The sequence below is a fragment of the Narcine bancroftii genome, chromosome 2, assembly GCF_036971445.1.
Source record: "Narcine bancroftii isolate sNarBan1 chromosome 2, sNarBan1.hap1, whole genome shotgun sequence".
NCBI classification, from domain to species: Eukaryota; Metazoa; Chordata; class Chondrichthyes; order Torpediniformes; family Narcinidae; genus Narcine; species Narcine bancroftii.
The window spans coordinates 171980622-171999143 of NC_091470.1; the positions used below are offsets into that span (position 1 = coordinate 171980622).

At 43.1% G+C, this 18522-nt stretch overlaps 1 protein-coding gene across 10 annotated transcripts in view; it reads left to right on the top strand.

Moving 5' to 3' along the window:
• LOC138754606 (alkaline phosphatase-like) overlaps positions 1-18522 on the top strand; it is a 114967-nt gene that overhangs the window by 49511 nt on the left and 46934 nt on the right. For 4 of the 10 annotated variants that reach the window (XM_069919102.1, XM_069919106.1, XM_069919099.1 and 1 more), the window contains 7 exons: positions 877-995; positions 3047-3260; positions 5204-5338; positions 8222-8284; positions 9150-9269; positions 11629-11744; positions 13701-13875. In XM_069919102.1, the coding sequence (XP_069775203.1) occupies positions 5281-5338; positions 8222-8284; positions 9150-9269; positions 11629-11744; positions 13701-13875 (532 nt within the window). In that variant the 5' untranslated portion in view covers positions 877-995; positions 3047-3260; positions 5204-5280. The remainder of the gene's footprint in view (positions 1-876; positions 996-3046; positions 3261-5203; positions 5339-8221; positions 8285-9149; positions 9270-11628; positions 11745-13700; positions 13876-18522) is intronic. The other 6 variants (XM_069919108.1, XM_069919104.1, XM_069919107.1 and 3 more) reach the window with 4 other exon arrangements.

The following is an 18522-nucleotide window of genomic DNA, read 5'->3' on the forward strand; positions in this document are numbered from 1 at the left end:
ACTGGCCTATGGTTCCTCCAACCTCATCCTGTCTAACTTCTCCTATCTGATATCCTGTTACTCCCATGTGTGTTTTTGATGTTTTCCCTCCGGTCTTGTGCTTTACAATTAGCAGTGTAACCTTGGGGATGAAAGTATTTTCTCTCTTTGTATTTGGAGGCAGCAAATTCTACACATACTATAATCAGCCAACTTTTCTACATACTGTGGCTGTTACTTAATTGCATTAATATTTCCATTAAACAGTATAATTGAAGTAAATAGTAAATTGTTACATAGTAATGGATTAATGAATACATAATGAATAGTACATAGGCATGTTTGCCATGATTACTTAACCCCTTGGTTCCAACACAGGTAAACAGTAACCTCTCAATGACCTCTGAGTGAGCACTTTGCAGAGAAGTCAAAGGCCTTACAAAAAGGTCCAAAACAGACAACCTGGCTCTGGTTGTTCTTCGGAAACAATAGTCCATTCATTTCATGATATTATGGACGTGCAGTGTGTATGTAACCTACTCTAATTTAACCAATTTATCTCCCAAAAACATTCCCAAATATTCCATCACACTATATATTTGCATATCCTGTGAAACGACCATGCTCATGGTCAACATTCTGATGTGCGATGTACCTAATGGTTTATTTCTGAAGGATTGAATCTAGTAGGTTTATAGTAAGGAGTTAAGTTGTTAAAATGCTCAGAGTTGGCAAATTGTTGATGTAAGTTGCAGCCCAGCAGCTTGAGTCTTTAATTTAGGATGATAAATTGGTTCTAACCTGAAGAAGGAGGTCAAAACGCACACTAAATGCTAAAGGAACTGAGCTGGTCTCACTGTGTCCATAGGAACTAAAGATGTATTACAAACATTTCAGGCCTCAGCCCTTCTTCAAAGTATAAACAAGCAAAACAGGAAAGTGAAAGAATAAAGACGGAAGACTGGCCGGGGGAAGAGTCTAGACCAACAACAGGTGGGGTGTTAATTGGATAAAAGGTGAGAATTGATTTTGGCTCTGTGAAACGAGACAGAGGGAAAAGGGAAGAGAGAAAGAGAGAGAGGAGAGAGACAAAGTTGAGGGAAGAAGTGGGAAGGAGGTTTAACGGAAATCTGAGAATTTGATGGCAATATCACCTGGTTGGAGGATGCTCAGATGGAAGATGAGGTGTTATTTCTCCAATTTCTGGGTGGTCTCAGTCTGGCAGCGAGACCATGGGCAGACATGTCAGCATGAATGGGAGGAGGTGCTGGTTATCAGGCGAGGCATGGGAGAAATATTCTGCTGACATCTAAAATAAACAGAAGGCCAAACACTCAGCAGGTCAGTTTGTGTGGAGAGAGAAATGGAATCAATATTTCAGATCAACACACTTTCTTAATATTAGAAATATTAGAATATCTGTTGAGTGTTTCCAACAGATATTTTGTGGTTTAAACTGACTGATGAATGGAATAAAATCCTTCCCAAGAAATTCAACTATTATCCTTTTCATTGTGTCATCTAATGTAAACCATTTTCTTTTCTGGGAATGACATGGACCATTTCTTGTCATTCCTCATCATTCTTGGAATTCAGCAATGTCCTGAGGCACTTACTGACATAATTTCTGCTTTGCGATGGACACAATGCCTTTAACTGGCAGAGGATGATCTGCAGGACTGCTTTAAATCAGTGGACTGGACCTTAGTCAGGAATATGCAACATATTTCAGCGACTTCATCAAGACCTGTGTGGTGAGTGCATGCCCAGGCGCACATACCGAGTGTTCCCCAACCAGAAGCCTTGGAGGAATCAGAGGATTCGCAACCTGCTGAGGGTGGAATCAAGGGATTTAAGGCTGGGGATCCATATCTCTACAAGAAGTCCAGGTACAACCTGCAGAAGGTTGTCTCTGAAGCAAAGTGGCAATTCCGGAAGAAGCTAAAGTCAGAGGCAAATACATGCCTGCTATGGCAGAGAGTGCAGGCCATTACAGCCTACAAAGCGAGGGGAAACCCCATAGGTGGCTGCGATGCTTCAGTACCCAATGAGCTGAACACCTTCTACTCCTGCTTTGAGAAGGAGAACCCAGCAATACCAACTACTGCAAAGGTCGAAAATCTTGTGGTATCTGTCTCTGAGGTCAAAGTCAGAACACCATTTAAGAGGGTGAACCCTCGCAAGGCATCAGACCCCGACGGTGTACTGAAAATCTGTGCCAACTAACTAGCTGAAGTGCTCATGGACATTTTCAATCTCTAATTACTGCAGTCACAGGTTCCCACCTGCTTCACAAGGGCATCTATCATCCTGTGAGAGATGAGAAAAACTGACATTGCAATATGAACATGAAGAAATGAAGAAAATAAAATGATACATAAGTAAATGAATGAAGCCAGTACAAACAACATGAGACATGGATATTAGAAGGCAGGAAGCTGACACTGTCTGAGTAAGATAAGAATCTCCTACAGCAGCAAGTTCACTGAATGAAGGAGAGAAGGACAGACAATTGAGAATAGAAGTAGAGTTAGTCTGAACGAGATAAGGGTCGCCAAGCCCCAGATAGAATTAGCAAGGCTTGCATAAATAATTAGAAGACCTTAGACAGTATTAGCAAGTTATACATATATAATTAGTAAGCCATACACAGATTTTTCAAGTATGCATATTTAACTAGTAAACTCTAGACAAGATTAACGAACCCTGCAGATGAAGGGACTGTAGCCCTGAGAGTCGGGAAGGTGTGAATGGGGACAAGGGCTAGGTTGTGAATAAGGACAATGGGAATAATGGCATAAGAAGACACCGACAGGATACCCCCTGGTCCTCCAAGTATACTGAAACTGCACGTAGGCAGGAAGGATTGCCTCTGCCAAACCCGTCCAGGGGGGGCAGAAGAATGTAAGGGGGAGGGTATTCTGATACTGAAATTTACTGTATAAAAGTTGGGTGAGCCCCAGTGTACGTGTGTATTCCCAGGGTAAGGGGAAGCACCCAACTTTGCATTGTTGTTGTAATAAATGTTCTTTGTTCTCAATATTTGTCTCGAGCAATTTCTTTAAAGGTACTTCTGTTTCTAACAAATGGGGGCTCGTCCGGGATCACACTCCCTCCACTGACAGAGTGCCCGACGACGAGAGTAGGTGCACCCCAGCTGGACTCGCGGACGACGGGTGGCTGGTCAGTGGAAGAAGCGAGTGATATCCGAGAAGAGGCATTGAGAACAAACGACGGAAGAACGTTAAGGTTGAGCGCTAGAGCCTTGCTACTGGAACCCGGTAAGAAGAATTTTACTTGCCTATCAGTATGGGAAATATGGGTAGCAAGGAAGAGAGTCCTGGTAAAGGATGTGAGGATCAGATAACTACGTACAGCCCACTTGGGTTGATGTTATCTGAGTGGGGCACGGGAAGGACCCGTGGAAAGGACAAACTGACCATGGTCAGGTATTGTTGTAGAGACTGGGTTAAATACCCGATTAAAGGGAGCTCCGTGTACTGGCCAAAGCTCGGATCCGAGGATGACTGGATGTGTCAAGCTTTGAACATCTGGCTCTATCAAAATCAGAGAGATAACCTAGAGAGCAAGGAATATGCAGCCTGCTGGCTTAGGGGATTGAGTGATCAATTGGTTTTGAAAGAAAAAGAGTACAAGGACAAGAGAGAGGAGGAAACTTTTGTCCCTGAACCACAAGGGTGGGATGTGCTACATTCCCTCCCTCCACCTTATGTTCCTCCTATGCCGGCTCCTATCTTTCCTCCCCCTCCTATAACTTATCCTTCTGCACCTCCCCCACCTCCCCCACCACTAGAGAAGAGAGAAGAGAGCAGGAGTGGTATGATGACTCGCTCACAAAGCACTCGATTACCACCTCCATTGACAGGAGAGAGAGGAAACTTAAATTTAGAACAGTGTGAGACTCTTCAGGAAGAAAGGGCAGAACCCCCCAATCCATCTCCCAGGGAGCAGGAACCCAGACCTAATAAGCCAGAAACCAACTGGATGCGACCCCTGCGGGAAGTTCCCGTAGGAGAGGGTCTCGGTTTCGTAAATGTGCCCCTGACCAGTACTGAAGTGCGTAACTTTAAGAAAGAACTGACCTCCCTGATAGAAGATCCCCAGGGATGTGCCGAACAGTTAGACCAATTTTTGGGACCAAATCTATATACTTGGGAGGAGTTAACATCTATCTTTAAGACTCTGTTTACTTTGGATGAGCGTGGAATGATCCGCCAGGCAGGGATTAAAGTCTGGGATAGGGATCACCAAGGGGGACCAGATGCGGTACCAGGAGAAACTAAATTCCCCTTGGCAAGACCTAATTGGGATAAAAATACCAAGCCAGACCTCATTGAGGGCTCAGTAGTGGAGAGGGTCAAGAACTTCAAATTCCTGGATATCAACAAGGATCTGTCCTGGAGCCTCCATATCGATGCAATCACCAACAGCTATACTTTGTGACATGTTTGAGGAGATTCAGTATATCACTGAAGATTCTTGAAGACTTCTACAAGTGAACCATGAAGAGCATTCTGGCTGGTTGAATGACTGTCTAGTACAGAGGTGCCAACGATCAGGACAATAAAATACTCCAGAGGGTTGTTAACTTGGCCTGAGACATCATAGGCAACGGACCACTCCATCTAGGACATCTACAAGAGGCGGTATCTTAAGAAAGCAGCCCCTATCCTCAAAGACCCCCACCACCCAGGCCGCTCCCTCTGCACTGTGCTACAAGTTGTAGAAGCCAAAGGCCGGACACTTGGCATCGCAAGGACAGCTTCTTTGCCGCTGCCATCAGATTCCTGAATGATGAATGAACCACAGGCACTGCCTTACCGTGCACTATTTTTATTTATTGTTGCAAGGTGGTTTTATATGATGTGATGCTGCCGCAAAACAACAAATTTCACGACTTTCTCATGACAAAAATGAGAAACAGTAAATGCTGAAAGACTGCAAACGAGTGAGTTTTCTGGATTCTTGAGATTGTGTGCTCCTCGGGGCGCCAATTTTAAACTTCGGTATTTCTTAACTATTTATTTTCCATGATTTTTTTTTCCTTGCTGGTTGATTGAGGCTGCTGCTTGTTTGAATTCCGGATTTTATTGTGCCACAATACACAGGATTGAGATTACAATCAGATGGTTTGCTAATTGGATGCAATGCATCCTGAATGAGAATGAACCTAATTAAAGTTGTTGATTTTCTTTTTTTTTAGGGAACACCTGAGGGCTTTGGTGGAAAAGTCCCTAGGATTTGGATCATTGGAAGGAGAGTTAATTTACCAGAAATACAATGAAGGTTCTATTGTTGCTGATTGCCAGTCTGAACCTCACCTGCGCATTCATCCCAGGTATCAAGATCTCATCAAAATTGGTTTCATTGACCACAGATTTTTTCTAGATCTGTTGTAAGTGCAAACTATTTTAAATGGTTAGTTAATAAGCTGCTGGTCTGTCGGGTGCAGAATCACATACACAAAGAGTCTATCCTTCCTCTGATCCATTGCTGCTCTCAACTGCTCTTCCAAGGCCCTCCAACCAGTCTCCTTCCTGAAGAAAGATCCCATAGAAGTGCCAAGTCTTGGCTTGTGACAAATTTCTGGGGAATTTTTTAACATCTGGAATGAAGCAAGAATGAAATCTCTAGTAGACTTTCAGTCACGAAAATGCTTTCCATGCTCTTGACTTTGAAATCAAATTGGCAACTGTTGTGTGAATACAAGAAGTCCCCTCTCAATCTTTGCTCTGGAGCGTAGAAGATCGAGGGGGGACTTGACAGAGGTGTTTAAGATTTTAAAAGGGACAGACAGAGTAAACGTGGATAGGCTTTTTCAGTCAAGAGTGGGGAGATTCAAACGAGAGGGCATGGTTTAAGATTGAAGGGGGAAAATTATAAGGGGAGCATGAGGGGAAATTTCTTTACGTAGAGGGTGGTGGGGATGTGGAATGAGCTTCCGGCAGACGTGGTCGAGGCGGGATCATTGGTTACGTTTAAGGAAAGACTGGATCGTGACATGGATAGGAGGGGACTAGAGGGGTATGGTCCGGATGCTGGTCAGTGGGACTAGGAGGGTGGGGATTTGCTACGGCATGGACTAGTAGGGCCGAACTGGCCTGTTCTGTGCTGTAAGTGGTTATATGGTGATTACTTTCCATTCCATGAACAAAGGAGAGTGATTGGATCCAGATTAGTAGAACATTTTCTGGGGGGAATTTCTTCGGCCTGGGTTATCGTGCTGTGCAGGGTGGTGGGGGAGGAGATATACAATGATGATTGGAATCTCCAGTGATGGGTAGGAGGGGGACTTTAGTGGTGATGGTGAGTCAGACATCAGGGAACTCACGAGGGGCTGAGGGGGATGATTGGGGCACGGGGAGTCAGATCGGTCGTCTGGCGTGGAATTAGTTCTTTGAAGTGGTGGGGGGGGGGGGTCTGAGCGAATAATGGAAAATCAGGAATTTATCTGACACGTCTCATTTTACTTAACAAAGGGTGTTTGGCTACCAATGGAGCAACCGGTGGCAACTCATGGAAACTAAGTTCAATGGATGTAGAAATTGTGTAATGTGAGTCTTGCGGAAGGGAGAGTGGGGTTGGTGGAGAGTGGGTGGGAGGTCACACTGATTGCATTGGGTCTAGTGGGTGTTCCACAAATTGAACTTGTGCACATAATCTATGGTGGTGGCTTATCTGAGCCCAGTTGGGAAGCAATTGATATAATTGTCAGTCATGCAAACTTGACTCCAGCAGAGAGCAGGTGAGAAGTTAAACTACTGGTTGCTTGTCCAACAAACCTTCCCTTTTGTGTCTCCATTCGAGGGGATGGGAGATACACTAAACCCAGTTCAATTTTTGGAGCTGTGTAGTGCCTGTTATGTTTCAGTGATTTTGTTATTCTTGAATTTGTTCTTGAGGATGCAGTCAGGTTTTCTTCCCAACCATTTCCTGGTATGCTAACCATTGCTCCTTTCTTTTTACAGTGGATTTATTTGTAAATATCTCACAGAATTGCATCCAGCACATACGATCTTCCACGAAGATAGATGGGTGTCACTTAATACTATCTTCCTCCTTGAATTTAAATGAAATGTTAAATTGTTTGTTCAGTGTGATGTCTAATCATTTGTCCATTGCCAATCTATATTTGTCTTGTAATTTCATGTGTTATTGTGTTTCATTTGTCCTATTTCATTTGTTCATTGTTGCCTCTTCAGCTCATTGCATCCTCCCTTGCAGACTTTATTGGCCATAGGGTGGGGCAGTGTCCTCCCTTGGAGGAGGTTAGCGCACCTCCAATACCCCAAACCACCATCTGCACCTGCAACCACCTGCTTGCTCCCCCATCAAACCTTGGTGAGGGGGTTCCCTGCAGGCAGAGTTGCAGAGAATCATGAAACTCCTCTCCCACCAGGACATCTGTCCATTGTCCGCTAATGGGACCAGCCAGGAAGCTTGAGAGTCTTAGTTCTTGCATTTGGAGTCAAAGTGTTTAAGCTACTGATGTTTAAGGACTATAGTTCAGACATACAGCATGGGTAACAGGCCCTTCTTGCCCATGAACCCATGTCCCCTGAATACCCTCCCCTGTAACCCCTGTACTATTTTGAATGGTGGGAGCACCCAGAAGAAACCCATGCAGAAACGAGGAGAACATACAAACTCCTTACAGACAGCACAGGATCCAAATCCGGGTCGCTGGTGCTGTAACAGTGCTACGCTGACTGTTATAATAACCGTGCCATGTTAGTGAGCCATAATTCTATGTATGGAACACCTGAACAACCAACGGTGTCTCTCAGTCCTCCAGTTAAGTGCTTTCATCCTGAGTAGGCCCTGGAGTGAGAATGAGGGACAACAGCAACAGTGGTGTAGTGGGCTTTAATTTGAATTTTTAGCTCTGGTTAATAACCTGGCAGATATAGGGTGGGTCATACACCCACATGGAACCTCCCTGCATTTCATTGTCTTGGAAATGGGTTGAGCGCTGTGGGGATCTTGAAATGTACCAGGTTACCATTCCGTTGACCGTGCAAGAAGCATCCCTGTGACAATTGGTAGAACATCTCCTTGAACCTCCGCCCCACCCTTTTCAATTTAATTTTGAAGTTCATTTCATTTATGGCCATTAACTACGTGACAACTCCAAGTCCGGGGACACTTGAATAACCTCTAGTTTTTGGCGTCTGCAGAGATATGATCCCTTTTAATGTTCCCATCTCTTCAACTTCAATAGGCAGTAGACCTGCTGGACTCAAGAAAAAGCGAATCTATCATCAGATGCGGCAGCCTCCACCAGGTTAGGCAGAGCACAGAGGCCATTCATCTCACTTAATGTTCCATTTGTGGTGTTGTTTGTCTCACTGTGTTGGGAGTGGGCCTGAGTGATATCTCGAGCACCGACAGGCCGATGTTTCATTGCTGAGCCCTGCATCCTGCGGCTTTGGATCTTTAGCTTGGTTAAGGGGGAGGGGGTGGGGTGGGGGGGGGGGGGTGATTTCCCATTTTTTTTCTCTCTCTCCGTAACAGTTAATCGCATCCTGTAATAAGCATTCGTGTCTTGCGAACCTGAAGCTAATTTTCTCCTCCAGTCGCACATTATTACCATGTGTAATAATTGCACCACGTGCAGGAACTGTACTTCATCCTGGTGGGAATGGAAACTGAGGACTGAAAATATGCTAATACTATGGATATTCTGTTTGCTAAGGTGCCTGCATGTCATTTCCTGCTGATATACTTTGAATGCCTTTGTCATATGTGCAGCGTATGGCAATCCATTTCCAGAGCTAAATATTGCCTGGTCCTCTACCAGGGGCAATCTCTAATCATGAAGTAATTAACTTTGGATGTGAGAGGAAACTTGAAAACACGAGGAATCCCAGGTGGTCACAGGGGGTACGTCCCAATGCCGTACAGCACTGGAGATTAGAATCGAACCCAGGTTGCTGGAGCTGTGGCCATTGGGACAAAAGTTACCAAGAGAGGGCCATAAAAACCCATGACCACGCTTTAGTTTGATCTGCAATAAATAGGAGCAGGACAGCAGCTTACGTGCCAAACGCTGGTGAAGTAACTTGTGTCTGAAATATCGATTAAAAACTGCTGCGATGAATCAATCAAGTGAGTCCTTGAATCTAATCAGCTTGTGTTGCTTGTTGCAGAGCATGAAATGAGCCCAACCTTTTGGAGAAACCAAGCTCAGGAAACACTGAAACGGGCGCTCAACTTGCAAAAACTCAACATTGGTGTTGCCAAAAATATTATTCTTTTCCTCGGAGATGGTACGCAACAGCAGTAGAGGATTACTAACATTACGGGATTATTAAATTGTGTTGAGTTGTCGTTGAATCTAGAATGTGAGCTAGAGGGAGAGCCAATATCCTGACAGGGTGATCTGCTGATGAATGCATTTTATTGTCATGTGTGCCGAAATTGGGTAAAGTGCTTTTTTTTGGTGCGCTATCCAGGCCACCCATCTCCCTCAAGAGGTGGTGCAGAAAACGAGACAGCAGTGAGGGAGAGGCCATGACAGTCATCAAATGGAGATCAGGGAATAGAGAAAAGTATTGTTCTAAAAGACAGTACAAGAGTAGCTTCGCCAGTGTGAAACCCATTGATAACAGTAGGAAAGAAGCTGTCCTTGAATCTGGAGGTTTGAGTTTTCAAGCACGTGGTATTTTCTGCCTGACGCAAGGGGGAGGAAGAGAACGTGGCCAGGGTGGGATGAACTCTCTCATGACAGCACGGTAACAGGCCATTTCGATTCACGAGTTTGTGCCGTCCAATTAACCCCTCAGTATGTTTTGAACATTTCGAATGGTGGGAGGAATTCGGAGCTATTGGGGAGAACCCACGCAGACATGGGGAGAGGGTAAAAACTCCTCAGTGCTGGATTCGAACCCAAGTCCCTATGGCTAGTGCTGTAACAGCATGGTGCTAACCACTACACTAACCATGCCAGTTAATGGAAACATGGCTGAGAGAAAGTCGAGGCTGGCAGCTCAGTGTTACGGAGTACAGATGCTAAAGGTGTGATAGATGAGCAGACAAGAGAGGAGATTGGGGTGATTAGTGAAGTTTTAACATCAGTGCTTAAAAAAGATATTCTTGGGTTTTGTCCATTGAGGCTTTCCGGGCAGGACATCGAAACAAGAGGGAATGATCATTTTGATTTGACTGTGTTGTTGACTCCCCAATGGACAATGGGTATTGGAGAAGCAGATGTGTAAGTGAATTACAGGTAGCTTTAAGATTAAGAGCATGGTATTGCTGAGAGATTTTAGTTTCCCTAATTATTGCCTGGTCTCACTGAGCTGCACTTAGTGCATAGTCCTCCACACTTCTCCCATCCATATATGTGTCCAAATTCTTCTTAAATGTTAAAATTAAGTCCACATTCACCACTTCAGGTGGCAACTTGTTGCATATTCCCACCACTCTCTGTGTGGATAAATTCTCCCTCAGGTTCCCACTAAACTTTTCCGTTTTCATTCTTCACCCATGTCCTCTCGTTTGTAGCTCACCTACCTGCAGTGGAAAAAGCCTATCTCCATTTATGCTGTCCATCCCCCTCATAATTTTAAATGCCTCTATCAAATCTCCCCTCATTCTTCTATGCTCTAGGGAATAAAGACCAAACCCTTTTAACCTTTCCCTGTAACTCAGTACCTGAAATCTGGGCAACATCCTAGAAATTTTTTTCTGCACTCTTTCAATCTTATTGACATCTTTCCTGTAGTTAGGTGTCCAAAACTGCACGCAATACTCCAAATTTGCCAATGTACAATTTCACCATAACATCCTGCCTCCTGTGCTCAATACTTAGCTTTTGACATCTTGACCTTCATAAATCACTCTTTACAACCCTGTGAAGCCACTTTCAAAGAATAATGTATCTGCATTCCCAGACCATTTACCGTGTAGGTCCTTCCTTGGTTTGTCCTTCCAAAATGCAACACCTCACACTTGTCTGCATTAAATTCCGTCTGCCATTTTTCATCCTATTTTGCCAACTGGTCCAGATCCCTCTGTAAGCTTTGAAAAACTTCTTCGCTGTTCACAATGCCTCCAATCTTAGTGTCATCTGCAAACTAGGTGATCTACTACCTGGGAGGGGCACTAAACAAAGTTGCAACCCTCCACCTGCCTTATGGTAGACAAAAATTTAAAGAATTACATGTATGTTGTATTCTAAATGTAGTATTACATGACAATAATTGAACCTTTACTTTCACCTTTACCTTTGTCTACTCTTTAGCTTCTCCCATCCAAACATTTTCAAATCCAATTCACTACTTCACCTTGAATACCTAGCATCTGAACCTTCTGACCAACTTCCCATGTAGGACCTTGTCAAAGGCCTTACTAAAGACAACATTCACAGCCTTTCCTTTTGTGGTAACTTGCTTCAAAAATATAAGATTGGTTTTCCATAACAGTTTTCATTGCTTCTTATGAACACCTAAGAAAATGAACAGACATTTTAATTATTCTACTTGTGGTAGGCTTGTTAGAACATGTCTTGTTGGCAAGGATAAAACTATGGATAAAGTTAAGATGTATGGAGACTAAAACATGCGATGGTAATCTAGGAAAGCACAGAGGGAAGAGTGCTGTTGACCTCACTGTTTCCTCTCTCAGGAATGGGAATTCCCACGGTAACCGCTGCTCGAATTCTGAAAGGCCAATTGGATCACCAAAGTGGAGAGGAAGGTTTCTTGGAAATGGATAAGTTTCCACATGTGGCTCTTTCAAAGGTATTTATTTTTAATCATTCACTGCAAGTTGTCTTAATCCCCAGCCCAGATAGTGTTTGAGATATTGAATTTGGTCTTATTATATCCTGTTACAAGTCCAGAGGACCCCAAAACCCAGCAGCAATAGATATCCACCACGACAAAGGGTTACTTAAACAAAAGTCGCTTTTAATTATCTTTGAACATGAAATAGAATCTAACTTATCTCTATTGACTCACTTAACCCCCTTCTAATTCTAAGCGCACGTGTGTGTAATGTGCGTGTAAGTTCAGCAAAGTTCTTTGGTTTACAGTCCAATCTCACTGGTTGCAGTTGATACTTATACTGTGCATAGGTTAACATTAATAAAGTTCACCAGGCTTTGGAGCTTAACAAGTAAATGGTTACCACTCAGAAGGATTTTTGTTGGTTTTCAGAGAGAGTTTTTCTTGTTTCAGGACAGCCACTCCAGTGTCTTGCAGACAAAACTTTGCCCCTTTCAGGGTTCTCCACATGATAACCTCTTTCTTTCAGGTCACCACAGAGTTCCTTTCTATTACCCCTATTTCAAGGGAAAAACCAGACAGCCAGTCCTCTCCTTTGACCAGACCATGTTCCAAAACTTGCCAGCTTGTCCCTCTGGAACTGATGTCTCTCTCTCTCCTCCCCCCAACTCTGAGGGCAAAGTGTTTTTCTCTGCTCTCTATCTGCAAAGATGACATGACCTTCCAGACAGTAAGTTCTGTTTTCCAGACAGAGCTGCTACTGCCTGTTGTTACATTTGTTGCTATTTGCAAATGACAGTCCATCATGACTCTCTGAGCACTCTTGCAAAAGCACCTGGAAAAATTCTGTGTTTTAAAATGTTTGTGTGGGACCTGCTCTAACAAACCATTCCCAATTTATCTCCCAACCACTTCTATATATTCTGTCAATATCTAGGTAGCACTAATGGGAAATTGGGATTCCCCTCTGTTAGAAATGGTCGTCATGGTTCTTTCCTATTGAGAAGCAATAAACTGTTTTGTGGGAAGCTGCTTGCTCAACTTGCATCTACCACATCCCTGGCTCTACTCTGGGATGTGAATCAGCTCAGTTAAAGTCCCCTCTCATTGCAATTGCATAAGGAACCAATGTGGGGAGAGGGGAGGGGATTTGCAAAGAGTAAAAAGGAATTGGTGAAGTGGGCAAAATCATTGCGCTCCCCTCATAGAAATCAACTTAACCTTGAAACTCCATGACTTGTCTGCATTTTTGACCCTGATCTTCTGCATTGAATGAATGTCCCCTTCCCCAATACTTAATTTCATCATCTTGCTGTGCTGGTATTTCTAACTTTCCCTCTCCCCTCTCTCCATTCTAGAACCATCCCCGCTCAGTTTCCAAACAAATGTTTCTCCCAATCTCTTCATCACTTCCATGACTGGAGGTCCCATCCCAACTCTTCCCCGCGCTCTAATTGCTCTCCTCTAAAGAATACTGGACTCCATTGTCCATTCCTGGTCCCAGCTTCTTCCACAGAGCATCAGTGACAAACCTTAGCTTTGAGTTCACCTTGATCAGAAACTTTGGGCACAAAGGTCATGAATATCTCAATCGTTGAGCCAGCTTTCATAATTTCAATATATTTTGGAGCGGGAATGGCTGAAGATAAATGCTTCTAACAACAATGACATTACTCACTCCCAGTAAAGATGCCCATAAACAGCTTGGCTACATCATTGTTGCTGACTTACAAGATTGGCAATTTTAATTGATTAATGATTATGAATATGTTGTATGACCTTTGGTTGCCTTTGTGAGGTGGTTGTTTAGAAAGTGGAAGGATAAGGTTCAGTTTGATGTTTTTTCTGTCCCTGTCCCTGTCCCTGTCCCTGTCCCTGTCCCTGTCCCTGTCCCTGTCCCTGTCCCTGTCCCTGTCCCTCTCCCTCTCCCTCTCCCTCTCCCTCTCCCTCTCTCTCTCTTTCATTTCCCAGACATATAACACCAATGCCCAGGTACCTGACAGTGCTGGCACTGCAACGGCCTATCTGTGTGGCGTTAAGGCAAATGAAGGCACGGTGGGTGTGAGTGCAGCCTCAGTACGTAGACAGTGCAACACCACCTTCGGCAATGAAGTGACATCCATTCTGAAGTGGGCAGAAGATGCTGGTTAGTGTTGCCTCAGTCCATGCTGTGTTTCTTATCAATGCATTCAACGTGAAAATTTGCAGACACAATGCTGGAGAAACTCAGCAGGTCAAACAGTGTCCTTTATATTAGCAAAGATAAAGATATATCACTAATGTTTCAGGCATGAATGCATAGCACTTAAGATATCAATAAGATAGAAAGAGTGCAGAGAAGATTTACTTGGATGTTGCCCAGAATTCAGGAACTGAGTTACAGGGAGAGGTTAAACAGATTAGGACTTCATTCCCTGGAGCGTAGAAGAATGAGGGGAGATTTTATAGAGGTATTTAAAATTATAAGGGGTATAGATAGAGTAAATGTAGGTAGGCTTTATCCACTGAGGGTAGGTGAGACACAAACCAGAGGACATGAATTAAGCGTGAAAGGAAAAAGCTTATGAGGAACATGAGGAGGAACTTCTTCACACAGAGAGAGTTGCGTGGGTGTGGAACAAGCTGCCAGCTGAAGTGATGAATGCAGGCTCAATTTTAACATGTAAGAATTTGGGCAGGTACATGGATGAAAGGGATATGGTGGGCCATGGACTGGGTACAGATCAGTGGGACTGGGCAAAAATAATGGTTCGGCACAGACCAGAAGGGCAGATGGGGCCTGTTTCTGTGATGTAATGTTCCGTGCAGTGCTAAATTTTAGGTGCTGGAACTCACCAAAAATGGTGATGAGGTGCTGGAGCAGCTCTTTTTTGAGCACTGCACGTCTGGTTCTATAGAAATGCTCGATGTGTTAATATCTCTCGGCAATTTAATGCTTCCATTTACCTTGCTTAAAATTTAATTTGATTTGGATCGTTAACTTTCAATCCCACCATCTTAATTGTTTGTAAATATTGTGAATAATTCAAGCTCCAATTTTATGGGCCACCATTAGCTATATCCTGCCAATTTGAGCGTGGACTTTCTCCCTACCCTCTGACCCTGGCTACTCAGCCAATCTTCTAAACAGCTCAAAACATTGTCTTAAAATTTAGCAGCTTCAACTTCTAACAGCAGGGTTTGTTTGTGACTTTATAACATAACATAACATAACAATTACAGCACGGAAACAGGCCATTAGGCCCTTCTAGTCCGCACCGAACCAAACACCCCTTTCTAGTCCCACCTCCCTGCACAATGCCCATAACCCTCCATCTTCTTCTCATCCATATAACTGTCCAACCTTTTCTTAAATAATACAATTGACTCCGCCGCCACTATTTCTCCCGGAAGATCATTCCACACGGCTACCACTCTCTGAGTAAAGAAGTTCCCCCTCATGTTACCTCTAAACCTCTGCCCCTTAATTCTTAACTCATGTCCTCTTGTTTTAATCTTTCCTCCTCTTAACGGAAATAGTCTATCCACATCCACTCTGTCTATCCCTTTCATAATCTTAAATACTTCTATCAAATCCCCTCTCAACCTTCTATGCTCCAAAGAATAAAGACCTAATCTGTCCAATCTCTCCCTATACTCTAGATGCTTAAACCCAGGTAACATTCTGGTAAACCTTCTCTGCACTCTCTCCACTCTGTTTATATCCTTCCTATAATTAGGCGACCAGAACTGCACACAGAACTCCAAATTAGGCCACACCAACGTCTTATACAATCTCAACATCACCTCCCAACTCCTATATTCCATGCAATGATTGATAAAGGCCAGCATACTAAAAGCCTTCTTCACCACCCTATTCACGTGAGTTTCTACCTTCAGGGAACGATGTACCGTTACTCCTAAATCTTTCTGCTCTTCTGTATTCCTCAATGCTCTCCCATTTACCACGTATGTCCTATTCTGATTCTTCTTACCAAAATGAAGCACCTCACACTTATCAGCATTAAATTCCATCTGCCATTTTTCAGCCCACTTTTCTAAGCAGCCCAAATCCCTCTGCAATCCTTGATTATCCACTACCACTCTCTGGCCTTACCCTTTCAGCCAATGTTCAATCCATTTGACTATCTTAAAATTTATACCTAAAGACTGCACCTTCCTAACTAACCTTCCATGTGGTACCTTATCGAAGGCCTTACTGAAGTCCATATAGACAACATCCACTGCACTACCCTCATCCACATTCCTAGTCACCTCTTCAAAAAATTCAATCAGATTGGTCAAACATGACCTTCCTCCCACAAATCCATGTTGAGTGCTCCTAATCAGACCCTGTCTATCCAGATGTTTATAAGTACTATCTCTAAGAATTTTCTCCATTAATTTACCTACCACAGACGTCAAACTTACAGGCCGATAGTTGCCAGGCTTCCTCCTTGAACCCTTTTTAAATAACGGAACCACATGCGCAATGCGCCAATCCTCCGGCACTATCCCCATATCTAATGACATTTGGAAAATTACCGCCAGAGCCTCTGCTATTTCCTCCTTCACTTCTCTCAATGTCTTGGGAAAGATCCCGTCTGGTCCCGGAGACTTATCCACCTTTATATTCTTCAAAAGCCTTAAAACTACACCTTTTGTAATCTCTATATTCCCCATATTTACCCAATTTGCTTTTTTTATCTCACATCTCCCAATATCCTTCTCCTTAGTGAATACCGAAGAAAAGAAACTGTTCAATATCTCCCCCATTTCTCTAGGCTCCACACACAGTTTTCCGCTCTGATTTTCTAAGGGACCAATTTTGTCTCTAGCTTTCCTCTTACCATTAACATATTTGTAGAACTCTTTTGGATTAGTTTTCACCCTGCTTGCCATAGTTTTCTCGTACCTTCTTTTAGCTTTCCTAATTCCTCTCTTAAGATTCCTCTTACATTCAATGTATCTTTCAAACATCTCCTTAACTCCATGCTTCTTATATCTAATGTATACCTCCCTTTTTCTTCGAACCAAGTTTCCAATATTCCTTGAAAACCACGGCTCTCTCAAACCTTTTGCCCCTCCTTTTAACCTAACAGGAACATAAAGCTTTTGCACTCTCAAAATCTGATCTTTAAAAGACTTCCATCTCTCTACTACATCCTGCCCATAAAACAAATTGTCCCAATGCACACCCTGCAAGTCCTTTCACATCTCCTCAAATCTAGCTTTTCCCCAATCAAAAACCTCAATCCTTGGACCTGATTTCTCTCTTTCCATAATGACATTGAAGCTGATGGCAGTATGATCACTGGACCTGAAGTGCTCGCCAACACTAACCTCCGTCACTTGACCCATCCCATTTGCCAACAGTAGATCTAACACTGCTCCTTCTCTGGTCGGCACCACTACATATTGTTGTAAAAAACTATCTTGCAAACATTTCACAAACTCTAACCCATCCAGTCCTTTCACAGAATGTGTTTCCCAATCTATATGTGGAAAATTAAAATCTCCCATAATTACAACCCTGTGCTTATCACAAATATCTACTATCTCCCTACAGATTTGCTCCTCTAGTTCTCGGTCCCCTCCGGGTGGTCTATAATACACCCCTACAAGTGTAACCTCTCCTTTCCTACTCCTCAGTTCCACCCAAAAGCTTTCTGGAAGTCTATGTACGAAACATGCAGAGTTACCAGGCGATACCTTTACAAACCTCACTCAAAGTAAAGATACTTTACAAATAAAAAATATGAATTTAAATTCATTGTTATATAGCTGGAATTATCACTTTATTAAAAACTTCACATTTTGCCGAGCTCAGAAACGGTCAAGTTTTGTGTTTGTTATGTAAATACACTGGACAATGAAGATTCTGCTTCCTGAACACAACTTTATGGATTTTGGGCTACTGATCATGAAAATCACCTTAACGTTTCCCTATCACGTACAATTTTGTTTAAAAATATAAACTATTTTGTGATTTCCTGTCATATCTTAAGTCTATTAGTATATTGCCCACAAAGCAAGCTGTTGTGTTCAGATCAAGCATGCCTGGACATGCACTCAGTGCAAGAGCTATGCAAGTATTGTCTTAGGCCTGAGCACGGTTAATCAGGATAGATGCAGACGGGCTATAAAGGCAGCTCACATATATAGATGCTGTGCATTACATTGATATAGATTGACCACATGTTGATACACATGTTCTTCAGGCAACAGCACAGTGAGCGTTTTTACCAATACAGTAGAAGTCTGAAAATCCGAGCTGTTCGGGGAATGGGTTGGTGTGGATTTTCAGATTTTGCAAATTCTCGGGCAGTGCTTTTAAAATTAAATTTTGATCGTTTATTCATCAGCAAGTACAGCGTGTTTCATTTATTAAAATGAGCAGTTTTAAAGAAAAAGAATGTGGGTTGCTTGTGACTGCTGTGCATCGGTGGGTCTTGCACACGCACGCGCACACTCAGAAGCCCACTAAATTGAAAAAAAATGGAGATTTTTCAAAAAATCCAGATTCTCAAGTGGTCTGGATTTCTGGCATCCTGATTTCTGGATCTGCAGTTTCGCATTTATCATCTTCAGGAAGATTCAATGACAACAGAATGATATCATCAGTGTCTCAACTGGTGTGATTCATTCTGTTACATTTTTTGCCATTAGACGCTTCGTGCTCAGCTCAATAAACGTTGATTGATCGCTTCTCCAACTTCCTATGTGATACAGCAAATCTGAAATTATCTTTGTGTTCAGCTTGAAGTTGTCTATCACAATCCCCAGTTTTATTTTTAGGAAGCGAACCTTTTGG